The 27012-nt window shown below is 41.8% G+C and overlaps 1 protein-coding gene across 2 annotated transcripts in view; it reads left to right on the top strand.

Annotated features, from left to right (window-relative positions):
- The window catches only part of adam10a (ADAM metallopeptidase domain 10a), a 95319-nt gene extending 71859 nt beyond the window's left edge, over positions 1-23460 (top strand). For both annotated transcript variants that reach the window (XM_006628724.3, XM_069190531.1), the window contains exons 5-16: positions 3730-3830; positions 6093-6251; positions 7995-8087; positions 8362-8545; positions 14011-14174; positions 14979-15162; positions 15650-15800; positions 16372-16555; positions 17101-17209; positions 17761-17981; positions 19161-19287; positions 19906-23460. In XM_006628724.3, coding sequence (XP_006628787.3) covers positions 3730-3830; positions 6093-6251; positions 7995-8087; positions 8362-8545; positions 14011-14174; positions 14979-15162; positions 15650-15800; positions 16372-16555; positions 17101-17209; positions 17761-17981; positions 19161-19287; positions 19906-20003 — 1775 coding nt within the window. In that variant the 3' untranslated portion in view covers positions 20004-23460. The remainder of the gene's footprint in view (positions 1-3729; positions 3831-6092; positions 6252-7994; positions 8088-8361; positions 8546-14010; positions 14175-14978; positions 15163-15649; positions 15801-16371; positions 16556-17100; positions 17210-17760; positions 17982-19160; positions 19288-19905) is intronic.
- Positions 23461-27012: the final 3552 nt, after the last annotated feature.

The following is a 27012-nucleotide window of genomic DNA, read 5'->3' as shown; positions in this document are numbered from 1 at the left end:
CTTCTGCCTAAAGAGGGAAAGATCTGGTGTTATTAGACATAGTGTCAAAAAAGACGGCATATCTTTGATATTTCTTTAACAAATCTCGATGCTTTGCTTTTTTAAGCCTACATATGCTGAACTGAAAGCATTGTGGAAAACTCGTAAGTATACTGTGAAGGACTTGATAATGCTAGGTAGTTAATTTACCCCCTTTTATCCTATTTTTAATTCTCTGCGACTTACAGTAGGTACCACAGCAGTTTTTCATTGTCTGGGTAGCTAAGTCTGTAGGGACACATGAAGATCTAGTATGGGGATATTATCGTTCAGTTAACCTGTTTTATTGTTGTGCATGTTCACACAGAAACAGAAAGAAATCTGAGTTACAGTTTCCTCGCAGGTCGGTGTGGATTAGAGAAATTAGCACTGTCAGCTGAGCGCGGCTATAAGCAGCTGCCTTTTTGTTCTGCCAGGTTAAAGAGGATAAAAAATCATCACATCTTGCTTTAAAAGCCATTACATGAGAAGGTAAAGAATCAATTTCAGGTGCGGGCTTTAGAAGTTAATAAGATTTTGTTGAAGCCATCTTGCTTCTTGGTAAAGGCACATATTAGTTTTTGGGTATAGAGAATTTTCTTTAAAGAAACGAAAAGCAAAGAGAAGGTGAGAAAAAGTTAAAATATGGAGCCACACATTTAATCATGCAAACTGATGAAAACTCATGGAATCTCAGCAAATTGCCACACATAGTATCATCTGTATAACACTGTCCATTAATAATTTTTGCAAAAGTTGAGTAGAAGGATGAACCCCAGCTCTCTTCAGTTGCGTGCTTACTGCGGTACACATGCAGAACTTCAGACTCTGTCCTGGCGTTCCTCTAATAGGCACCCCATCGCCCACAAACTAGATGGTTCGACCCAGGTGATATGGTATGTGTAGAAGCATTATGTTTTTATCTGGATCTCCTAAGAGGCCACAGGGCCCTTGAAGATCTTATATGCTGCATGTCACTGTCATGTACTTGAGGGGTGCGTTTTACATACAAGACCCATCAACGCACAGATCCACCCAAGCACCCATCTTCACACATCTGCATTTAAATCGCTGAAAGATGCGCAGCTGTTTTCTCAGTCTGAGCTCTCTACCGTGACGAGAGCTGCCTGGCTGTGTCCCTCCTTGTACTAGATTTTCATTCTTCTCCAGCCTAGCCTGGCTACCGCACTTTAAAGAAACATGGCAAGTATTTATTTCATATAGTGAGTCTAGATTCTCAAGCTCCGAGACGTGGCCTCTTGCAGGCATTTGAGACGGCTGAACTGTTGCTATTGAACTTGGCATCATTTAAGAAGTTCTGTGGAAGCAAGCTGGGAGTATAACCTTAAATCTCAGCCACATCAGGTGGAAAGTCTGCTACTCCAGTTGACTGAACATGTGAATGAATGTGTTGTCTAGTTGTCTAACCTGGTGGAAATTGTTTTGCCTTTCTGATACAGAGTATCATGATGATAATACTTCCTTTTATTGCCCAAGATGGGGGGGGTTCCTTTGCAGGCAGGTAATAGACGCAACACAATACACAATGGGTTTGACACGACGTGATCCCCTTAACAAATAAGGAACATATATGAATGACGAGAAAAAAAATAAATGTATGAAGTAAAATATATAGTCGCTTGTCCAGATTAAACTCAATTTTATTGTATTTGAATCTAGGCGCTTTAAATCAACACATAGATGGAAGGAGCTCAAATTCACCGTGAAATGGGGTGGTCATCGGCGTTTCGCACTGCTTGTTTGACTTGGATTTCTGAGAGCTGTAGCTGTTGTCCAGTAATTTAGCTTCACTATCCTGCTTAGTCTGTCTTTATTGAGGATGGTCTATAGGTTAATTGAAAAGAACTGATAATTTTTTCTTGTGTTGAGCATTTTAGAAATGTCTCTAGCAAATGTGATTGTGCTGTGCTTCATAGGAACACTGTTTTGAGTTTATCGTGGCATGGGTTTGACTGCCTTCTTTTATTAAAGCTGGCCAGCAGCCATATCACCCTACAACTCACTACTGGCAGCCCACTTAAGCTAAGCAGGTGTGAGCCTGGTCAGTACCTGGATAAGAGACCATGTGTGTGACCAGTAGGGGGCGCTCACCCAGCAATCTGTGTGGTTCCCTAATGCCCCAGTATAGTGATGGGAACACTATACTGTAGTCATTAAAAATCCCGAGGGATTCTTGAAAAGAGTACGGGTGTTACCCTGGCCATCTGGCCAAAATTCCTATTGGCCTTTTCCAATAATCCCCATCTCTGAAGTTGCTTCATCACTCTGTTCTCCTCCCCACTGACAGCTGGTGTGTGGTGAGCGTACTGGAGCACTATGTACTCTGTCTAGTACTAATGTACTAGGTGGGCCTGCACATTGGTGGTGGAGGAGGGGAGTCCCCATTACCTGTAAAGCACTTTGAGTGGAGTGTCCAGAAAAGCGCTATATAAGTGTAAGCAATTATTAATGATTAAAATGCAGGTGAACCGTCTCACTTATGCTGTGTAGACCATCAGTATTTCTTCTACAAGGAAACTGTCCAAAGTGAGCAGTGAGCCTCATGTGAATCTGCTTAGCAGTGGGTTATCACAGCAGGCCCGCTGCTAAATCAGCTTGTAGGAACATAAAAAGGTTACACCCAAGGGGGGGTCATTCGGCTCATCTAGCTTGTTTAGTTGCTAGTAGCTAATTGATCCAAGAATGTCATCCAGCCATTTCAGCCCGGTTGTTAGTTTCAGCAGCATGGCTGGGCAGCCTGTTCTAGACTCCCACAGTCCTTTCTGTAAAAAAAGAAACTGCTCGTTTTTCTCAATTTCAGATGTACTTTAAAATCCTCGTAGTTTCTGATTTGACCTCAGGTTTCTATTTGACTATTGGTTCTGGAGACCCCTGCGTTAAAGCTGTCAGTGCCTTTTAAGGTCTTGAGCACTCAAATCAATGCATAGTCTTCTCTGTGCAAGAACAGGATTCAGCTCCCTCAGCCCATCAGTGCAGGACATTGAGCCTGTGAATGTATCTTCTCTGGAGTGATTCCATGATTTTACAGAGGAAGCATTGTTCTATGACATGGTGACCAAAATAGTATACAATTTATAGTACTTCATGTATAGACTAGTGCATTTTATCATTTTTAATTGATCTTTGCCTGATTTACATTAACATACTGTACTATACTGCTAACTATATATACTCATCAATTTTTTTTTGCTTCCTCATATTGTGTAGAAGGTGAAAATGTGTACAAATACCACCCAGTTTACCCTGTGTAAATTCTTTTTTTATTATTTGAAAGCGTGTTCAAGGTTTCCCATTGCGTTGCCATTCATTGTGTGTCTCTGCTCTTGTCTGCATTACATGTCACTTGCCAGGTATTTGTCCACTCTTGAATTTTGTCTAAATTCTTCTGAAATTACCTTTGTAGCTTCTATAGTGTTTGCAGAGCCTCCCACCGTCTTCTAAAAAATACACTGTGAATTAACCAGTTTAATATGTCTTGTATTTGAAGCGTTTGCGTGAGGCTCAGGAGACGATTCTGAGCCACAGGGCGTGAAAGAGCGGCGTGAGCCGACTCGACTAGGGGGAGATCTGGCCTCATCAGAGGGATGCGACACTGCGGCTCTGGCAGGACAAGAGATGGGCTCCTCTCACTCCTGTTTCAAAGTGGTGCTTTCCCTCACTTGAACAGGCTCTGTCCTCCCTCTCTCCTAGACTACCCGCACAAGTACGGCGCCGAGGGGGGCTGCGCCGACCACACGGTCTTCGAGAGGATGAAGAAGTACCAGGCGTCCGCAGTGGAGAAGACCCCTAAGGTGAGCACTGCCCCTCAGGGTTCAAGTGGCCACACATACCCAGCTGACCGTTACAAAATCCCCTCTGCTGAACCTGTAGGGTCCGACTCGCGGTCAGCAGCACTGCTCTTTCCACACAGACCACCGTGGTGGGGACTGCAGGAACAGTTCTCCTCCTTGTACTAGTGAGAGCATTTCATCATTATATTATGCAGTGCTGTTCTACTGCATGTATACTCCATCTTTGCTATTATAAAAACCACCTCAAGTATTATCCAAAGACAAGTTCTTAAAACCCAAATACAGCACTCGTGGCTCGTTCTGGCAGGGTTTCAAAGCTCGTTGGTTATTATAAAGCAGCAAAGCGGTCAGTATGGACAATATGTGCCCTTTCCCCTTAGCCCTGTTGGTTCTGCAATCTGGTATGAGCAGAAAATGTCTGTAAGCAACGGACGGTTTTAAGATGCATCACTCTTAAAAGAAATCCCTCTTTAACCCCAGACATTGGCTCACATCTGTGATCTGAGAGTTACAGTACTTTGCGCATTCTCTCCAGTGCATTTCTGGGTCCTGTAGTGCAGAAACCTTTTTAAATAATAAATATAATGTGGCAACAGGAAATGTCAGGATAGGTTTGGAGATCCAAAAATAATTTGCCTAATCTGTAGGAAATTTTTTTTTTAAATAAAAACATTCTTTGCACTTGTAGTACAAGTAGGTTTATATCAAAGAGAGGGAGGGGCAGTACTTTACTACATTCTTGGAGTTGAATATACTCTCATTGAGATTATCGGAATGCACTGTGAAACTGCGCTTTTAGATATGTTTGTGACTCAAGAGGAAAAATATTTTAGCTAAAAATACTTCCAGATTTTTTTTTTAAATCAGATCCTGGGACAGAATGCTTCTTGCAAGACTTGCTTCATACAGGTTGTGTGCTATGTACTCCAACCTCCGAGTGGCAGAATTTCTTCCTCATATGCGCCTGGACTGAAACCACTTTCTCACAGAAATAGGTCTCCTGCAGTAACACTATTCACAAGAGATTACAAAAAAGCAGTTCTTAAACCAGATCTTCAAGGGGCTGATTTATTAAAAAAAAAATCAAGGAGCACAAATTTGTGCAGGTGAGCTTCATGAACTCATCACACATCTGCTCTTGCACACAGCATTACATCCAGGTTTGAGTTATATTAAAACATCTTTTTATTGTTTTTGCTTACCTCGTTGTTAAACTATCAATAGAATACACTAGAGTGCCCCAGGCTAAACCTGTTTTAAGGTGTGTATTGTGTGCGCAAATTCTCCTGGTCTTTGTTGTGGTGTTGGTCAATACTGCTGCCACAGTGATTTAATTGTATAGAGCAAGAGCAGATGATCCCCTCTGGGTTTTTTGAGGGTGTCCATTACCATTGCAGCAGTTTGACAGATGGCCTCAGCTCTAAGCAGAAATAGGCCGGATGCTGAAGTGAACCATAAACAATGGGAAGATGATATGTCAGAAAACCAGAAACTTTTTCACTTTTCTGTGTTCATCCTGGGATTTCAGGCACAAAAGTAGTGATGAAACTATCATTTCAGTCATCATTAGGTAATCAAGGCAAACACTTAAGTGCACACACAACAACCAGATGTTGCAAATGATTTACTGTTCTGTATAAGACAATAAAATGACTTTTATCTTTGATAAAAACCAAAAAAAAAAACAATAGCAGATTGTGGTTAGACTGCACTGCACGTACTGTAGTAGTTTCTCCTGTAGTCTTTTTCCTGAAATGCAAATGTTTTTCTGAATTGAGTTTTCAATTTAAATATGCGATTTGATCTGCTGATTTTTGCACCTGTGTTTAGAGGGGGAAGGAGCACTCTGTCTCCACTCACAACAGCTGTATCACTGTCCCCTTCAATATCCACTTTCATCAAGCGGTTTAGATAGCCTACTGGGGGAAAGAAAAATCAAAATACATCGTTCATTTTGCGTCTGCTAAAGGAGCTGGTGAGAGGTAGGCGTTGTGTTGATTTTAGAACTCTTTATGGTCCGATAGTGTTTGAATTTATGCCAGAAGAAGGGTCAAATGTGAATAAGTGGCCTACAATATGCAAAACAAAAATTCAGGCCAGCAAGGGTTGTGGGCTTCTATGCACTGTACTACAGGAGTAACAGCCTGACTGAGCAAAGCAAAGGAGGCGCATTTCATAACGAGGCTTATTATGACTTTTAAAACAAGTCATTTTGTCTGTGAACTCACGGACTTGTCCATGTTCCCTGGCATGCCCTTGTAGGATGACCACATTGAGGAGGAGGAGGGGCAATCCAGTGGACCTGTCCTCCTGAGGTCACGCAGAGCTGCCGGGGCAGACAAGAACACCTGCCAGCTGTTCATCCAGACTGACCACCTCTTTTACAAGTACTACGGCACCCGCGAAGCTGTGATCGCACAGGTAAGGGCATACCTGTAATAGCTCAGATTTCTGTTTCAGAAGCTGTGATCGCACAAGTAAGGGCATACCTGCAATCATCTGTAATAGCTCATGTGTCTGGTTCAGTCACACGCTTGACTCATAGGTAGACTCTGTGTTTCACAAACTGGGAATCTCACAACAAGGAAAATATTTTTCAGTATACTAATGCGATAGTTCAGGATTGCTCCGACTAGTTTAAAAACTTGAAGATGACGGGCAAAGGAGGGTTTGTGAAACAGCTGAGAAGACGTCAGCTGGATTTATGAAAAAGGGATTAACTAGAGTTTTGAAACCATGGAAATTCTTACTCCAGGATTGTGGTGCTTCAGTGTTGAAACAGGGAGGAGAAAAACTACAGTAAGTGGGCTTGCCAGATAATTTTGATAATTTCTGCACCTGCATCACGCTGGCAGTCCTGTTAATTGTGTGTGTGTTAGGGAGTGGAGTGGAGGATCATTAGAGCCGTTAACAGAGTTCTATTTATAACAAAGTGGAAAGAAGCTCATAGAATTCAAACCTTTGTTTGACTCTTCAGAACACAGGCTGTCTGCCAGATTATTTGTAACATTTTCCAGATGATTTATGAGTGTTTATAGGAAACTGACACACCAGGGATATTGGTTTGAGAGTAAAAAAACAACTTTCATTATTGCTAAAATATTGTACAGCAACTTTTTTTTAATTTGTAACGGCAAGTATTTTTTCAATATTTTAAACATCATTTAAATTAAAATTGATATGCAACAAGCATCTGGAGATGTCTTACCACTACTGTTTTTTTACCATAATGCCTATTAAACCGTAAATACACCACCTTAGGATTTTGTGGTTTAACCTACTGTATCTGACCTTCACCTAGTCCTCACCAAACCTTAATAGTTTATAGAGCTAACCTCATTTGACAACACACAAAAATTCTAGCTTGTCATAATTTTTTAAAATCGGCCAGTATTCAGTATATTTGTGTGACATGTTGAGGACTAGGTGAAGGTCAAATATGTCTAAATATGTTAAACTATAAATTCCAGAAGTGCTGTATATGTTTTCACCAGTATAGATAAAAGAGGTGCCAACAACACAGAATGACAATTAAGAGCAAAAGTACTAAAGAATTTGTCACTCTAGTCTTCCGTTTCTTTACCTCTTTAAAACATAGTCGAGTCCCCTTTAAAAAAATAAATATGCTAATGCGTCATTTTAGGCCTCTTCTGTAAAATCGTTTCAGGTTTATTTTTAGATTTTTTTTTTACCTCTTAGTCATTTGTTTGCCTTGAGGAATCGTGTCTTCATTTGTTGGAACTGACACCTCATGAAGAAGCAGTTTGCTAAAAAAAAAAATGTAGGTTTTGGTTACTTAAAGAAAAAACTGTTGCAGCAAATGGTTTGCTAGAGATGGTGCAATGTGGTACACCCAGCACCGTGAATCCTTGCTGTTACTGTTACTCGCAATCTTGCAGAAATGTTGCCGTTGGCTGCTGAAATGTAGTGAGATCCGTTTTGGATAAAAAGCTGTGATCAGTGTGTTTTGCAGACTTTGTGAGTAGTTTATGTACTTTCTGAGTGTAGCTCTGTTTACTATGTTTTAATGCTTGCATAGCATCAGAAACACAGTTTACCCTAGCATTGCCTAGATTCTCTAGGAAGAAAATTTGTAAAGGCTCCCGCATGAAACAAGTCCTTTAGAAGCATTTTTTTTTTTGGTTTGTTCTAATTTCCGTCCAGATCTCCAGCCATGTCAAAGCCATCGACTCCATCTACCAGACCACAGACTTCCAAGGAATCCGGAACATCAGCTTCATGGTGAAAAGGATTAAAGTAAGTGTTTGGATCTTCCGCACTCCTCTGCCCAGTTGGCATTCTGTCGAGGTCAATGAAAATCTTCCACAGCTGCTTGTGTCCTTATCTGGTGATTTTGCTCAGAAAGCTGTCTAGCTTCCAATGAATCAGGTATGAAGCTATTAGATACATCCTTTAGGCCCATAGGAAGACTGAGCGATTCCAACTCACTGGACTCTGCTTGGCTGGAGTTTATTTCTGTTTTTTCTAATTTGTCTTTGCTTGCTTGATTTCTTTTTCTTGGCGTCTCCAGATCAACACCACGGAAGCCGAGAGAGACAAGTCCAACCCCTTCCGCTTTGCCAACATCGGAGTGGAGAAGTTCCTGGAGCTGAACTCGGAGCAGAACCATGACGATTACTGCCTGGCGTACGTCTTCACCGACAGAGACTTCGACGACGGGGTTCTGGGCCTGGCCTGGGTCGGCGCCCCCTCAGGTAAAACATGGGGACCTGGCCGTGACGTCAACCCGCAGCAGAATACGCGAGAATAGACTTTACTATTGCTGTGTCATAAAGCAGTGTATAGGAAATGGGATTTTTGCATCTTTTTTTTTAAAGAAAATTAAATGCATAAACCTTCACTCTAAGACAGTGGTTCTCAATCCTGGTCCTGGTGATCCACACACCTGTGGGTTTGTGTTCCAGCTGAGTCCTCAGTCACACAACCAGACCTTCATGGACTTAATAATAAAAATGAATTTGAACTGTTTGTTCCCAGCTCTCAAACATGTTGGAGCTTTAACCCTTGTGTGTTGTAAGTGGGGGGGGGGAATCCCAGACTTGTGACTAGGAACAAAATGCAAATATACCAATGAAGCAATTTCTTAAATCAGTTAAGGCTTCAGTTGTCTTTTTTACGGCAGTTCTGGATCATATGTTTTTTTGGGTTTTTATGCAGATTGCATTAGAGGTTTTAGTCGACCTGTGTCCAGGTTTGACCTGCTCGTCTTGATATCGCAGGGCTTGTCCAAATCGCTGCCTCCCAGTCTGGCACTGTGCAGCTGCACTAGTGAACCCATTCCATTGCCCACTCAATATGATCTGATTCAATTAGTGTTAAAGATATTCTCTTTCCCTAGTTTCACTGGTAAGATCTGCAAGGACAGACACAATTTTTTTTGCAATTTCATTTAAAAAGATTCACAATTTCTATTAAATTTTGACTGCTTGATATGCGTGCTGTAAATCTTTCATTTGCAATAATACACTCTGCCCTGCTCGCCCTTTCCAGATTAACCTGGCTGAAGCTACGAGCCATGGGTGGGTTCTGGATTCTTGGTTGTTGCTGCCCATTTCACAAGCTGTGGCTATTTGTGTCTTCCTAAAGACGTATAGCAAGCCTTACAGCTGTTCTTGCTGGCTTTTCAGTGGTGATTTGTATTTGAATTTTGGTTATGCCCTGTGATACCCATTGTGGAGCTTTTATACTAATGAAATGTCAGGTGCGACACAGATGTAGTGAAGCATGTCATGTTATAAAGACATGACATTAAAGATCTCTCCAAGCCCATTGTTTTTAATTTCACCTCTGACGGCCATTACCATTTAATCTCTCCATCTGTGTTCTCAAAGACGGTTTTATAAAACTCATACATCAGAAAGACTACAGAAACCAAAATTATCCTGCAGCTAGGATCACACCTTCCCCCTTCTCTTAAGGACAGGCTACTTTTCTTCTAAATTCTCTCTATTCATTGTAGGTTTCATTTCACACCTCTCTTCACCTATCCTGACTTCACACCTCCTGATTGGCCTCTTTTTCTGTCCCCTGCTCCCACCTCTCGCTCTACCTCTCTCTCAGCCTTTGTTCTCCCGCTACATTACCTTTGCTTTCTGTCTTTCTCACACCCGAAGAAGGCTCCACGGTCGAAAGGTTCTGTTTTCTTTCTTTTCTTTTCAGCATGGCATAAACCTATTACAAGTTAGAAAGACGTCTGTCAACCGGCATTTCTTTGGTTTTTGTGAGTTGTCAATTAATCACAACTATAGTATGCGATTAATTAAAAATGGTATTGTGTTAATTCTTTTAATGATTTTTAATCAAACCTCCTTGTTTGGACTGTCCGTTTTGATCCTATTTCAATGCCTGGCTTAGTGTTACTTTGTTTTCCATGGTTCATATGAGTTGGCTTGTCCATCAAAAAATGGACATTGCTTTTGTTGCAAAACGGCAAAACATTTAGGGCTTTTGTTATAAAAAAAAAAACTCTGTTGGTTCTTAGGATGAAAAAGGCAGCAAACCTGTAACTACAATTGCAAGGCTAAGTTCCAATACCTTTGCTGCACACTTCTGCTGTACCGCCTACATGCAAAATATGTCTGTGCTTCAGTAAAGCTTCCCAGCAATTTCTGGAATACATCAAAATAGAAATGAATTCCGGTAGCTTCGATAGCGCACACTATCTGAATTTCAGGATCGTTACGAGCCTGTGAATTAGAACACAAATGTTAACCCCTACTATAGGGGATTTTATTGCTGTTTCGTTTTATTTTGAACTCTGTTTTGTAAAGAAAAATTGTTTTCTTACTTAATTCCACTTTAAGATATGGTCACACCTCCTCAATGAACACGTTTTGCTATGTTCTGCTTGTGTGTAAATATTAATTTTAATAACGTTATTCCTTCAATCCATAATCAGAAAGCCCCTTCCCCTACTCTGTAAATGCTGCTTCATCTATGAGCTGGTATTGTACAAGCTTTAGTGTAATGGTCACAAAAATGCTCTAACATTTTAGTTTAACAAGTACTTCTGTCTATGCATGTTTCTGATCAAGTTTTCATTCACAAACTCTCAAACAAACATTTAATGCGAGATTTGTTTTACAATTCCTTACACTTATAGCGTTTTTCTGGATACTCCACTCAAAGCGCTTCACAGGTAACGGGGACTCCCCTCCACCACCACCAATGTGCAGCCCCACCCATATGATGCGACACCAGCCATAGTGCTCCAGTACTCTCACCACACACCAGATATCAGTGGGGAGGAGAACAGAGTGATGAAGCCAGTTCAGAGATGGGGTTTATTACGAGGCCACGATTGGTAAAGGCCAATGGGAAATTTGGCCAGGATGCCGGAGTAACACCCCTACTCTTTTTAAGAAACATCCTGGGATTTTGACTGACCATGAGTCAGGACCTCTGTTTTACGTCTCATCCAAAGGACAGCGCCTTCGTTTTACAAATATATTGGGGGCATTAGGACCACCACAGACCGCAGGGTGAGTGCCACCAACTGGTCCCATTGATAGCAGCAACCTTAGCTTTCCCAGGAGGTCTCCCATCCAAGTACTGGCCAGGCTCACACCTGCTGAGCTTCAGTGGGCTGCCAGTTGCGAGTTGCAGGGTAATATAGCTTCTGACTATTCTGTGACTACAGAACAATTTAAAATACCATGCACTTAATCTCAGTTAGTTTTAACTATTGAACAGCTGTAACTTTTATGTGGAAGTGAGGAACCTAACCCTGATCTGATATTAGTCCAAAACGCTATTGCAGCTCTGGCATAGATCTCCTTTAAAACTACCTAGCCAGGAAGATGGGTTACTATGGGTCAAAATCGAAACAAGCATACTAAAAAAGGGAGAGGAGTCAATTCAGCCACAGACCAAATGCGCTGTAAAGGCGCTTTTTGGCTCAGATGCACTGCCTTTGAATACATTCAAGCTGAGTGAATAATTCATATCAAATGTCTGCTTTCGTGCTGTACAGCTACCTTCAGTTTGAAGTCGTACAATGTCTGTAGTCAGCATGGGTTTTGGCGTGTGCTGCATTCTAAAAGGCGTTAATGCAGGACTCTTCCAGGGCTGCTTGACTTTGAATTACCTCCGGTAATTTGAAGAAAATTGAGTGTTTTACTGGTGTTTAATGCAGGAGGCTCACAAAGGCTGCTTGTAATGTGTTTAAATGCACATTGTTTTCAAGCCTAAACCTTGCTTGCATCAGTTTTAACCAAAGACTCACTTTGGTCCCAGTTTCAGGCTGGACAGATGTATCATTTACTTTCATTTGTATTCTGTTCTCAATTTAAGACAGCAGGCTGGCCAGTAATTTGCAAAAGAGGAGGACAAATCCTGACGAACCTTTGTTGAGGATTCACGGTCTCATCTGATTGGAGTAATCATGATAATATTTGAAATAACACTCATTATTGTAAGAGAAGGCATTCATAGAAGACAAAAATGGATATTAAGACCAAATACTGGATGCTTTGGTGAAAACCACAACGTCTCTTCTTTCCAAAAGCTGTCAGTAGAAGCACAGTAGATTTTTTTTTTTAAGTTAAACAATTCAGTCTCTTCCAGCTGATATTTTAGCTGGAAAATCTTGTTGTTTTACATTCCCTACACTGGGATAAAAATGACCAGTGCACCAGGGACTGGAATGAAGCTTTGACCTTTCTATTAGTGTTGATTAATTACCATTAATACCTTAATGATTACTGGAGAGCCGCAGGCAGTGTAGCCTGTGCTCAGGGTTCAGTGAACTGAAGTAATGAAGTAGAATTACACTGTGTCGTAGTAGTTTGTATTTGTATTTTATATCGGGAGAGACGCATCTTCTAAACGGTACACCTGAACATTCCCAGCTAATATCTTGCTTTGAAGGGCAATGTTTAGGAGATTCTCATTGTGCAGCAGTAGTAAAGCCTCTGAAAAGTTGTTTTCATTTTGCCAGGACCCCCCCACGCCCCCACGCCCCCTTTAGGACTATCAGAGTTTTTTGTGTGAAGACAGTGCTATTCCAGTGACAGGCTCCCAAGTGTTTTCATCACTCGCGCTTGCTCAGTTGGTCTTTGAAATCCAAACTGCCTTGGTCCCCTGACTTTGGGGAAAGATATCAGCAATACACTCAGAAACCAGGTTTCTCTTTTACAAGTTTGAGATAAGGTTTAAAGAATGCCACCATAAAAAAAAAAGAAATCTGCTGTTTTAAGCATTTGTCTTTTGCTGTGACTGTGTTAAAGGCGGGTCTTAACTCATTTGTCACCAAAGGACGACTGTGTTCTACAGAATCCAGGTGGTGATTACTTACAGTTGTTGGAAATAGCCATTTTGAAGGTTTACCGTATTTCCTTTTATAAGGCAGATTAATGTGCTGTGCGTGGCAAATTGTAAGGGTGTGGGGACTTTCAGTGAATCATAAAGGCTGAGCTATCTCCCAGCTGAGCTATGAGCAGGGCTTGCATAAAATAAACAGATAAGTTTGTTTTTCAGAATTCCTTTTTGTTGATGTTCTTTAAGAATGACCTTGTGGTGACCCCCCTTTCTCCAAATGAAGTTCTCCCCTGTCGTAAAACCTCTGTAGCAGCAGCACTAACAGGATTTGTGAAAGCTGAGGAAAATCCTTTTTCTCCAAACCCAAACGTGCTTGAGCAGAGCGTTGGCATTCCAGAATAAGAGTTCTCCGCATCCCAGGGCTCTCGGTTGAGCTGTAAAGTTCCTCACTAAATTAATATAGCAGAATTCTTGGAAGAAATCTGACACATAAAGTTTCAATAATTTCGACATGTGACAAGAACAAAATATGAGGAACTAGGACCTGTGAATCAAAAATGTGGATGTCTGTTTTATTTTTTTTTTACATTGCATTGGAAAGAGGGGCCTTTCTTGGAAAGCACATTTAATCAACTAAAAAATAAAACTGACGATGCAGCTATCCATTTAAAAATAATTTTCATGCACATGAAAATCTGGTTGGATTTGGGGGACAGGGATTGCATTGTAGTCTCTGAATTTTGTGTTGGATTTGCTGGCTGGATATCTTACACTTGCCGGTTCCCGCAGGCATCTCAAAAAAAGAAAGACACTTGACTCGTTACTTGCTAAAATATTTTTTTAAAAGGGTGTAATCATTAAGTTTCTCTTTTAAAAAAAAAAACATGATTACATTTTGCAGGTAGCTCAGGGGGTATTTGTGAAAAGAGCAAGCTGTATTCAGATGGAAAAAAGAAGTCCTTGAACACTGGAATCATCACTGTTCAGAACTACGCCTCCCACGTGCCGCCAAAAGTCTCTCACATAACCTTTGCTCATGAAGTTGGTCACAATTTTGGCTCCCCGGTGAGTACTAAGAATTTTCCTGGCCATGTTGCTGATCTGAGTGTGCTGGATATACAGTTAAAACCTCAGCCTCAGTTCATGAAACCCATGTCTCTTATATTTGGTTAAAATAAAACCCGTAAAAGGCACTGGTTGTGCAGAAGTTTGAAGCTACACAATATCATAGATAGCAAAAGAAAAAACGCTGAATCTGAAGCCAGAGTAACAAAGCAATAATGTTTTTTACAGGAACATCACCCATGCCACGTACTCTCTGTTAAAGATGGTAGAGGTGAAACTCAAGCTTAGTACTGTATTTATTACCTGCTTTTTGGAGAGATGATGCATTCACCCCATTGCCTTTAGGTGTTCATTGTGTCCTAGACAATTCAGCAGATTGAATAAATCAATAAATAGCAGTCTTATAAACCAGTCCCTTGAAGGCTTTGCAGCAGTGTGTAAAGGTACCTGGAACAGTGAAGGTGTCATGGTTTGCTGACTCCTGCAGGTTACAGGCTTTGCTAGTGATGTCGGTGAGGGACGTGCCCCTCCTCTGCTGCGCTTCCTGTAACTTCACTGCAATGCCTGTCAAAAAGGTCAAAGGGTGAATGGCTCTAAGGGTGAGCAGCTTAGAGGAGCCTGTTTGAACTTCCTCATTCCTCCATATGGGTCTTCACTGTGAGCCAAATAAATCACTTAGGGATTCCAGATTGCATGGGATTGTAATAATTTTGTAATTAATATGAAGAAATAAAAAGAAATGTGACCTCTTGTAACCCCAGCCTGACCCCTCTGTTTCTGTTGCTCTGCTCATCATGCTCTCAGCATGACTCTGGAACCGAATGCACTCCAGGGGAGTCCAAAAGCCAGGATCTGAAGGAGAAGGGAAACTACATCATGTACGCCAGAGCCACCTCCGGAGACAAGCTCAACAACAACAAGTTCTCCATCTGCAGCATCCGCAATATCAGCCAGGTGCTGGAGAAGAAGAGAGGCAACTGCTTTGTGGGTAGGTGTCTGCTTCACACCGCCCTGGAGCTGGGGAAGCCAAGGTGCACAAGCAGCTTTCCTGGCAGCACACACACACACAGGGGAATGATGCCGTGTCCCCGGCAACTGACAGACATCGTACCGGGTTAGGCGAGCCAGAATGTCTCGCATTTGGTGCCTTTGTACCCGTTCTCACTCCTTTGTCCCATAATGTTATTTTACCTCTGATCGCATAGCGTTCTAAAAAAGGAAAAACCTCCTCACCCAGACCTACGAGAGACTGATGTCTGGAAACACTTATACTGTTCATCAGAGCAGTCCTTTTGAAATTCATACTTCTTGTCCAAGAGAAGAGGAAGAGAGTGAGCCCCTCAGGGTAACACATTTTGCACTTTCATATAGAGGTTACTAATCTATTAGAAGACTGACATTTTGAGCTCTGTGGTGTGAGAGCTGGTTTGGGAGGCTGTCTGTATTATAACCGCTGTCCTGGTGTGTGCTTTCAGAATCCGGGCAGCCTATCTGTGGCAATGGCTTGGTGGAGAATGGGGAACAGTGCGACTGTGGCTACAGTGACCAGTGCAATGACTCGTGCTGCTATCATGCCAACGAGCCAGACCACCTGAAGTGCAAGCTGAAGCCAGATAAAAAGTGCAGGCAAGTTGCAGTGTATGCATTCAGATGGAGCCACACCCTGGAGCTTTGAGTGATCAGTTTGCGTACGCCTGTACATTTCAGCGTTGCCTAGATTTTGTGTTGGAGGGCACGCCACCAGCTCAGGCTCAATTGTGTGTGAATGCTGACGCGGAGTAGGTTTTTGTGGTTTATTCCCAATTCAAGTTTTAAATGAAGAGGATTGGATCTCTTGCTAGACCTGTACATGCTGAATTACATGTACGTGTCTTGTATGTACCACAACTGATAGCATTTCTGCATTTCACCAGAGATCCTGAGTCTCCGTGGTCATTAAAAATCCCAGGGTGTTTCTCGAAAAATGGCCAAAATTCTCCCTGGAAATTTCTCTGCTCTGCTCCTTGACATCAATTATTGTCAGACAGGACTTCACATCGAAGGGAAAATACCCTTTTTTTCAGTTGGGAATTGCATTTACTTTATAAAATAGTTTTGCTAGTTCTCCAAAACTAGGCTCCGGGCGTTCGAACGGAGCTGTGCATGCCCCAAGTGTGTGCGACTAACATGGCGTGCCACGCCGCTGCCTGTTCCCCAGCCCCAGCCAGGGCCCGTGCTGTAACCCGGACTGCACCTTCAGGAGCAACATCCAGAAGTGCCGGGAGGAGTCCGAGTGTGCCCACCAAGGCTTCTGCAATGGCAATACCGCCCAGTGCCCCACCTCCGAGCCCAAGGCCAACTTCACCGCCTGCCATGGAGAAACTCAAGTCTGCCTCAACGGGGTCAGTAAAGCGTGGGGTTTCAGCGCGTGGGGGTGATTCTCGATCTGTACCTGGTATTTGCAGAGGGTGGGTGCAGAGGAATGCTGTTCCTTTCCTTTCTTTGTGAAGGAGGTAATGAGGAAACTTGCTTCAGAAAAAAAACATTCAGGCACAACAGAGCATAGATTAATTAGCAAGACAAAAGAGTAGAATTCGGTCAACAATTCATTTTCAGACTACTTTATGCTGACCTTTACTGCATGTTTTCCACATGGTTGGGGTTAGTGATGTTGGAACAGGGCTGCAGTTTATTAAGATGTGCACATTCGCATTGCAATTGTAGGATTCTGAATCTGCAGAGGTTTTTGAAGAGCTGTGTTCAACACCATCAGTCCATGTCTTGTATAAAAGGATTGAAAAGAGGGGGGGCTCTGGCCCTGCGTTTCGAAGGCAAGAGGGGGGCTATGGCCCTGCGTTTTGAGGGAAGGGGGGGCGCTGGTCAGCAGTGCATGTGGTCGAGTGGTCAGTGTGTCAGGCGCTCAGCCCTGCTGTCTTGTCCCCTGCAGCAATGCACCGGCTCCATCTGCGAGAAATACGGGCTGGAGGTGTGCACCTGTGCCAGTGGCGACGGGAAAGACGACACCGAGCTGTGCCATGTCTGCTGCATGGAGAAAAGTAAGCTGCCTCTGCCGGCCCTGGGTCCTGCACGGCGGCGCCACTCTTTCATGTCCACCTGCATCGTCCAAGTAGCCACACTGGCTTGCTGTCAATGCACTCTGGGCCCCTTCCAAAATATGCAGCTGATGCATTGCTTTGCTTTGCAGTGTTAGACGTTTTTAAGAACCATGTTAAATGTGTTAGTATAACTCTCCATCTCTGTAAGATACAGGTCAAATGTACTAGTTGTGGGTTTAAATCCAGACACTTATTATTCAGCCAGTCTGGTTCATTCTTTTTATGAGAACTGGAAGAACGCCGATATTGATAAAACCGAATTCCAGTTTTATATTTTCTGCAGCGATTTGAAGCCGAGCCTGTGTGTGCTTTTCCGTATTCTCTGGGGTGGTTAATGTGTCCATCCCCAGTGTATCTTACATAACTATAACCAAGATGTTTTAAGGCGAGCCAAAGCAAACTGCCTGTTATTTTTTTTGTAAAGGAAGCCAGCCAAGCATTTGACGAGATTGAAACTCTTTAATTAAGCACTACCTTGTTCTCTTGCCCAGTGAGACCAGACACATGCAGCAGCACGGGTTCAGACCAGTGGTCCAAGTTTTTCAACAAGAAGGTCACCACACTACAACCCGGGTCCCCGTGCAACGACTTCAGGGGGTACTGTGACGTGTTCATGAAGTGTCGGCTGGTGGACGCCGACGGGCCCCTGGCCAGGCTGAAGAAAGCCATCTTTAACCCGGAGCTGTACGAGAACATTGCCGAGTGGATAGTGGTGAGTAACCTGCCGGCATGGGTGGGAGTGTTTGTGTTTTGTGACGCTTGTATGGAAGTTGTTGGGAGAGTCGTGTGTGTGTTTGTTTTAGTTTGCAAGTGGGCCTAAAGAAGAAAAAGCAGCAGAGCTTGTTTTCAGTCTGTGGCGAAATGAAGTCATGGTCCACACTTCTCAGGCAACATGAGGATGTGAAGTTCAAGATCTTCATCTTCTAAAAGAGATTCTGTAAATCAGGGGGTCTCCAGCTCTGGATCTGGAGATTCCCCAGTCCAACAACTGTTATAGTTGGCTTCCAAAATAATCGATTCCCAGAGTTTTGGAACAATTTAACTATGATCAAGTAAACAGGTGGTGTGTTTAATTAAGTCATTTAGAGATAATCTGGAACAGAAATCAGAATATCCTTCAGTTTTCAGGGGACCAGGTGGTGTGTTCTATTAAGTCATTTATTTGGAGCAAAAATTAGAATCTTTCATCTTTCAAGGACCAGTGTTCCCTTCATTTAAACATTGCTTACTTAATTGATCAATTGCTTAAAGAAGTGTTCTTAATTGTCAAATAGCAGGTGAATTAGGGTGGCCTAAATCCAATCCAGAATAACTGGATTGCAGCTCTTCGGGACTGGAGACCTCTACTATTTATTTTGTTTACTCAAAAACCTACTTTGTTTAAAATAATTTTACAAATGTGACCAACTTGGGTCTGTTAGTTATTGGACCTCTGGTTCTTGTTCCAGCTAAATTGGGAATGTTTTAATTGGATCAATCAGTTGCTGAATTAGGAATATATATATAATATATATATATAATTTAATCTAATCTCTGTACACTCTGCCAAATTGAGGCACACTAGGACCAAAAGTGGATTATTTTTTTTTGTAGTGTTTATATTTTTCTGTTTTAGCATTGCTACATTATATTTTAAAACTCTGATCTCCCTGTGCATGTATATTTACAGCTCCATCATTCTTTATCATAGAGGCACTAGTTCACCCGAATTTCATAATGAAAATAAGATTTAAAAAAAAATACAGGAATGTTTTTGTTTTATACAGATGTCCTAGTCACAATGCAGGCTGTATCAAAGTGTAGTCAGAAAATCACAGTGTGGGACTGAGGTGCATGGCAAAACTATCAGTGAGTCTCTTGGTTAACGTGTTGATCTCTCTTCCTGGTCCAGGCACACTGGTGGGCTGTGTTGCTGATGGGGATCGCACTCATCATGTTGATGGCTGGCTTCATTAAGATCTGCAGTGTGCACACTCCCAGCAGCAATCCCAAACTGCCTCCACCCAAACCACTGCCAGGTGAGGATAAGGGTCAGAACAGATCGTGTGCACAAGATCCAGTCAGCATCTGTCTAAGCTTTCACGTTAGATGCATGTAGCAGTCCTGTGGAAACTGGAGAGGAGCAGTGTTTCAGCAAGAGGATCAGATCTGTGTCCAGATTGTTTTTTAAGACAATTTGCCGATTTGTGGCTTCCTGATCTTTTCCCCAATCCCTGTTTATGAAATCAGGCATACTTAAGAGGTGAGATTTTTTTGTAAGAGGTCAGGTATTATGAAAATCCTATTAAAATGAGGGGTGCGGTTTTTACTACAGCATTCAGACTTTGCAACAGAACAAGGAAGAGCATAAGCAAAGTCAGGACTCACTTCCTTGCGCTAATATTGTGGAAAGCGCAGCGCTCTCCGAGATTCCCCTGACTTACCTGACAATTGAATACCTGATTGGGGAAAAAAAACAAACGCTCTTGACAAACAGATCTGATGTACTATGGGAAAGGTGTTTCTGTCTGTCCACAGACACAAACTGATGAAAGCGTGTTACGTGGTGTGCCCTGGGCAGAATTAACGGGCAGTAAGCGCCGGACCAGGTCTGCCTTGTTGACAGAGGCGTAACCCTGGACTTGGTCTCCCCACAGGCACTCTGAAGAGGCGGAGACCACAGCAAGCAAACCCCCAGCCCCAGCGCCAGCGGCAGCCCCGGGAGAACTATCAGATGGGACAGATGAGACGCTAACTGGGCCTCTTTGCCTTGGTTCTTCGTAGTGCCTACAGTGGGAAAACTGCTCTCCAAAGAAAACCTGTATAGTCATTGTCCCCATTCAGCACCCAGATGGCAAACAAGGAAACAAACGACAACACAAACACACACACACACACACGCTCTCGCCACTGCTCTTGGACCCAGCAAAGCTGAGGATGTCACACAGCTTTTTGTTTTTCAAACCACTTCATCTCTTTTTAAAGAAAAGGAAAACCGACAAATCAGTTTTCCATTGTAATGTGGTCTTAACCTTCTTCAGACTTTTTTTTATTGGAATGGCACACTGTCCCTTTTCCCCCTCCCCAATGGTATAGCTGTAGAAATTTTGCTCCTTCTCTCTTCGTTTTTCCAATTGTTTTTTCACCTTTTTTAAGTCACGCCCTCCTTTGCAGAAGAACATGACTGCAGGTGAACCGTCTTTTGCTGCCACTCAAGACCAAGAAGCGAGACGACCTCAAAGTCAATGACTTAATTGCCAATGTAATTAACAATATTGTTAAAAAAATGCGCAGGCCTGTATTTCTAATGCGTACCCATATTTCTGCGTGCAATTGTACAGAAATCGCAATATAGATTTTTTTTCATTGTATTATAAGAAAAAACAAAACTTTTTTTTCTGCTGTTTAATGAACAATTTACTGTTTTAATTGACACTCTCAGGATAAAAAACAAAGGAAATGGGGGCTTTCGGGCATGACTGAGTATTTTTGACTCTCTCTTGCAGTGGCCGTGACTATCTAGGAAGTTCAGAACTTCTGTCCTCTGGGTGGTATTATTAATGGGTTGGGATGGATTGAATATGGCTGTGTTTGTGTTGCCTGATAGGAACAGCTGCTAGGATATAAAGTTGCATAGAAGATGAAAAGAAAAAAACAAATAAAGACAACTCTGGGGAAGGAGAGAAAGGTTGCATGTAGGTCTTTTCTGATGCGTTTCAAGGTTTTGTCAGTGAATGACACCTGTTGGATTGCTGAAATATTAGATACTCTAGTGCGCTGTTTTCAAAAGAAGCCTTTTGGGCTGGCTTCATGTGAATGTGTTGACTTCCAGGAGCGTGTGGAGATACAGATGGGAGGAGAAAGCGTGTTTTTACTTTAGCATATTATGAACTTCCTTTTCTTTCATACCGTGGCTTAATTTACATGTTGCTGTCATGTTGACGTCAATTATTGAACAACCACTAAACGGCAGATGGCCGGATCTGTTTGTGACTCAGACTGTGAGGATAGGAGAGCTAAGAATTTCGGCGTTTTCCTGGCTTGAATTACATTTTAGCCCATCAGAAACTGGGGCCACAGGCCAGCTCTTGGATGTTGTGGAGTTTGGAGTGGGGAGGGAACGGCGGGGCTGAGGGACCAGGGTTCGGGGGCAGGTTAGTTTGAGGAATCTGTATTCACCCTGCCAGCAGGGAGTGTCTCCCGGATGCAGCACGATCAGTCCAGCAGAAGGGCGACCTGCTGGTGGAAAAGACACAAGTTTTGAGCTGTTGAAATAAAGTACCGCCGTTGCACCATTGGCCAAACTGAAAGTAGTTCTTCCTCATTTTTTTCGATGCTGAAACCTGTCTAATACCAGTGAAAACCAAAGGAAACGATGTCGATACCAACTGTTTCTCTCATTTGGTAAAAGGGTTTGTTCACTGGATTCTCTTCCTTTGGTTTCACTGAAGAAGCCATCTTGCGATTTTTTAATAATTTTTTTTAAATTAAAATATGTGTATATAGAGAAACTATATCGTTTAATCCTGGAATATTACTCCTGTGTTTGCTTCATGTCTTAAGACGATATTGCACATGAGCTTTGTGGTCCAGAAGGCAGGTGGGACACAACTGGACTGCTGTATCTCGTGAATCGGAGTTCCTCACAGGGTCAGATCAGCTCATTTTCCACAAGAGGGCAAGAGGCAGTAACTGCTATGATCGCTCTCTCTTCTTCTCTACCTTGATTTCATTTTCTCCATGCAAGACGGAAGATGCAAGTTATGCCTTTGTATTGGGATTTCAGATCTCTGATTTGCATTCGAATTGAATATCGAAGTGAAAATGCCACATTGTAAAGTGGAGTAAATATCTGTCCTGCAATAGAAATAAACTGTGGTGTTGGTTCTTTATAGTGTTTAACCAAGGAAAGATGTGCCTGAAAAGACTGGGGTCTCCTTGTCCACTTTCACTGTACTTGGACTCAGCTTATACTGAAACACTGCTGTTCTTATCCGCCTGCGGTTTTCAAAAGCCAGGCCTTCAGGGTAGAATTAACTTCTTGTGTCATAATTCTAACCTTGTAATGTTTTGCGGTCATTCATTGTCCAGTTGGTATTGAAGAAATAGCAAAGGGACAAACATAGTCATGGCACAAAATCTGCGTTTTCAAAATGGCACAAGGAGATTTAGATCTACAAGGATATGTAGATCATGAGATTGGAGGCAGGTGAATTGATCAGTTCTGGAAAGACAGCGTTGCAGTGTACGTAACAAATACCTTGAAGTGGCCGAGGGCTGTTTAATTATGGACCCCAGTATGTAACTGAAAGCAGACTTAGGTGGCTGTTGTCTGTGTTCAAAATGTAAGTGAAGCCAAGAGGAAACGCAGTGATTTTTGTCTGTTGGATTTTTTATTTTTTTTTGCTCTTGACAGAAAATGCTAGGTTTCAAAGACGGATGCAGGCTTGTTTCTTGTAAGGAGGTTTACACGGATGGCGCCTCGAAGCGCCATAGAGATGTTTGGGGCCGCTACGCAAACACTAACGCGAGAACTTTTCCTTGTAAACTTGTACAGTACATCCAAAACTCGCTTTTGTTTCGGAAAAGAAAAAAAATGTCATTTTTATACATGTAAACAGTCAAATTTTATATATGAAAACCAGAAAAAAAAATGTTCCAAGTTCATGGGTCTTGACAAAAATGTGACAAATCCTCCTTCGATTCTAAAAGTGTAAATCTTTAGTATTGTGTGTTGGTTGGAATGGGTTTGTGGCTGATAATAAAATAAGATTTTTTTTTTCCTTCCACGTTGGTTCATTAGTGAAACTCATTCGAGTGTGGTAGACATTAACAGATCTTGTGTTTTTTTTTTCCTGTTTAACTCCCATTCTGTTCTGAGCTTGTCTTTGTTACTCTGTGGTAGGGACCAGGTAGACATGAAAACTGCCTGAAATTTTATTTTTAAGTCTTGGTGAAAGTCTTTGAAAGCAACATGCACTGAAAATGTCCAATTTGAGTTGAAATGTGGTAGGTAACAATAGCAGAAAGATCACAGAATGAAATAATTAATACTACTGTCCAATTTTAATGTCCGCTGTGTTTTATACAGTATCTTTTTTTCTTTTTTTGTTCACTTTGAAAATTTTTACAAAATTGCAAAAAAGTATTGTGCGAAACATGTAAGTTTTTTGAAGTACTTGAAATGCATTAATAAAATAGACTTGATCAAAGTAGTTTCAAGACATTTTATTCAGTACACAGCCAGACATGCATTGCGGTCTCTTCATCAGTGTTCGCGATCAACCTCTGATTTAAAAATGCTTTTAATTGATGCTGTTTGACTGAGGGTTTGGTTGGCAAGTATGAATTTCTTGAATTTTGCCTTTTGAAATACTCTCCTGTTTCAAAAGGCATTGCATTTGGTGTATGAGAAATGAAAGCTGATCTGCAGAGATCGAACCTCCTGTGTTAACGGAAAGTTTTCACGCCATGCCCGACCATACACACAACATAAACTAGTCTTTCATCTTCATGGGTTGTGAGATTTGTGAAGGAATCTCCTGTTTTCTTCATGCTCATGTTTAGTCACAATTATGCAAGAGAGCGACTCTCTCCTGTGTGGGTTGTGGATTTAAAGGTAAGTAATGTTTGAAACCCATAATTGGTGCCAACATTCACTTTTCAGCATGTAAGAGAGGCATCGCTTTTCGGCTGCGACAGTATTGAATGTAGCTTGCAGGAATTTGTGTTTGTCACATGGAGCCAAAACTCTTTGTGCAGGCCTGGCATTCAGCAGAGCTCTCTTTACACTAAGTAAAGTGGCAAAATGGCAAAGCTATGTTGAGTTTGGAAGGTTTCATCTGGAATCTTATGGCACAACAGGGGGAAGAATAATCCAGTCTGCAAAAGCATTAAACAAATAAAAACCAAGTTGAATTTAGCCAATATTCTTAGTCAGACTCAAAAGAGAATTGTACTCATCTTTCTTATATATAGTTTTGCAGCTGCTAAATTATATTACTTGCAGATTTGATTAAAATGCTTATATTTTAAATATTTTGCAACCTGAACCATTGGGTAGATGTGTTTGTAACGCTGATGTGGAAGTAAAACTTACCCAGGGAGTTTGCTCTTGATAAAAACAAAACTGGTCTATGTGGCATACTGAAGCTTCTGTGCCTTAACAAGACCCTGGATAATGAATTAGTTTATCTTGAGTAAAACTGCAGCAAAATAAGTTCTGTTACCGCACATTCAAATGCAGCGCATTGGAAGAAAAGATTGTCCTGTAGTAAGTGATGCACCACGTTGTCCAGGAAACAGCAAGTCAACAAAGTTACTAGTGAAAACAATATTGTACCTAAAAAGATGAGGGAAAAATCTTTTTATTTGAGTCACAGCAGCAATAAAACATTTAGCTTGCTTCTCTTATATCAAGTACAATTTTATGGTTAAAGTGACACTTCCAGCCCAGGGGGAAACCTGTCTATCATTTTAGTTTGAGATTGTAGAAAGGAGAATTTACACAGATATCTTGCCTGATTATATAGAGAATCAATTATGAACCCCGTGTCCCTGTGGAAGCAGCTGACACATGACACTTAGTGCCATTTTCATTAAACATCATAATGTTGTGTTATAGAAGTCAAAAGGTAACCACCGGTTTACCATGGCAACCTCTGTGAATTTATAACCAGTACTGTTCTGGACAAAGTCTGCTTAAAGCCTCTTGGATTCTTAGCTGCGAACCTTCCAAAAAATTAACTTATTTCTGCAATACTTTTGTGAATATCAGTGGGGTTTCTTTTTTCATGTTTATTTCACATCAGCACACTGCTCTGGTGGTGTCTTATTGGAGATTTTTCAATTTAATGCCACATTTATTCTTGATTTCTTATTCTGCACTCTATTAGAAGATGGTCTTTCTATGCTGGAATTGAAAGTGAAATGTTATGCTTTGGGGAAGAAAAGGTCTCTCCCACCTTCAGAACCACCAGAATTTAAAGTGCCAGTCATTTCTTCATGAAGCCTTGTTGCACTAAAGGAGAAATGAAACGCAGCATTCAGATCTAGTGGATTTAATCAAGTGTTTTAAACACAAATATTACTCAAAGTCCTGAGGCTGTTGAAATAACATGTGTGGGCGCTGAAGCACAGACCAGTTCAGCTTTTAGCTCTACAGGTGACCAGGGGAAGAAGAGCGCAGTGGTAATGGAGAGTGGCTTGTGCTTGTCTCCTGCAGATCACAATGGAAAATGCTCCTACAAAGACTATCAACATTTTTTTTCCATTTTTTCACTTACCTAGAAGTAAACTGACAATTCCAGGCACCTGTAACTTCTAGGACTGTATCAATGTATAGTTAAGGCTGCCCTCAATTATTTCTGTGTTAGATGATTTCCTGTTCACATCAACACACTTCCTCCATTGCTGACTGACTTGAACAATGCAGCAGCCCATAAAAATCTCTTACACCGCCACGCACAAACACACATTCACACACACTTTCTGCAGGGTTGTTGAGAACAATTCATTCATTAGTAAAGAAATACTCCACCACTTTTTCAGCACCTCAGATGTTTTCTGGCCCATGTGATTTGGCTGATGCATGTGTTATTCCTTTTTGGAATTTCTCATGTTGTGACCACTGCAGCTTGAGGACCTGCATACTGACCAGACCCTTGGCCGGAGGGATGCTCTGATCTCCAGTATGTAGCCTTCCCTTTCACCAAGCAGCTTTCCTGGTTTCTCTCTACTCGCCTGCTAATTGATGAATTATGGGAATTCATTCCAAAAAGTGATATCATTGTGCAGAGCAATGGAAAAATGGGTAAAAAAAATGTATTTTGACTCATTCACTGATAAAAGCTTCAGGCCAACATGTTAGCAGGACATTTGAAAGTGTCCACTTGCAGGATTAGGGTGATGAACAACTATAAAGATCAATTTTAAAGCAAAAATGCATGTGCAAATGTTTTAATTATACGTTGTTTTGCTGTCTTTTCTCCTGCTGCTGCCTGTTTGCTAATGTAATAATTACAGTCTAATTAAAATAGTCTTTACTAATGAAATATCGCAGCCTAGATGTATTTTTGACCTTTGTTTTGTTCTGTTTGTGAGGGCTTCGGTCCAGTTTTAAAATGTCAAATTGTGATCTGCACTGTGGATGGACTAAAGGCTTGTGCGTCACTTTTCTTTTCCTTCCTCCGGGCTAGAAACCATGCAAGCCGACCCGTCACGCCGGCGCTCATTAAAGGCAGAGGAGAACAGATTGCTGCCCCTGATCGCCCAAAGCAAGCAAGCTGTCGAGGCTGCGCCAGGAGAAGCGCCCTCTTTCTTCTCAGTGTCATCTTCGCCGCTTGGCCCCGTGGGACGCCCTCTGCCGCGGCCACTTGCCGTAAGTCTCACTTTGTGAGAAGACAGCCATGACTGCAACCCCAACTCCTACAGGACTCGGGTGAGTCTGCACTGCAAGAGGGCTCTGTCCCTGCACTGTACAGTCATGTGGTTTGATGCTCCATCAAATTCGAATCAAGTGAAAAGTACAAGTCCAATCAAACCATGAAGTTTAATGTCTTGATGAACAACATTAAATGCCACTACTTTATGTTCAGTTCAGTCACCCTTTGCACATCTGTGAGTGGCATCTTAAATGTGAAATACAGTGATTCTGGCATTATTCCCAGCCCTCTTGCAGGAAGACAAAAGCCTCAAACTGTTTTTATTACCATTTAATGAGTCAAAAGTGTCATGTGTTATTCATCTTCTGGATCGAATTGGAG

The sequence above is a fragment of the Lepisosteus oculatus genome, chromosome 5 (genome assembly GCF_040954835.1).
Source record: "Lepisosteus oculatus isolate fLepOcu1 chromosome 5, fLepOcu1.hap2, whole genome shotgun sequence".
Lineage (NCBI taxonomy): Eukaryota > Metazoa > Chordata > Actinopteri > Semionotiformes > Lepisosteidae > Lepisosteus > Lepisosteus oculatus.
This window is presented reverse-complemented; position numbering and strand designations above follow the sequence as displayed.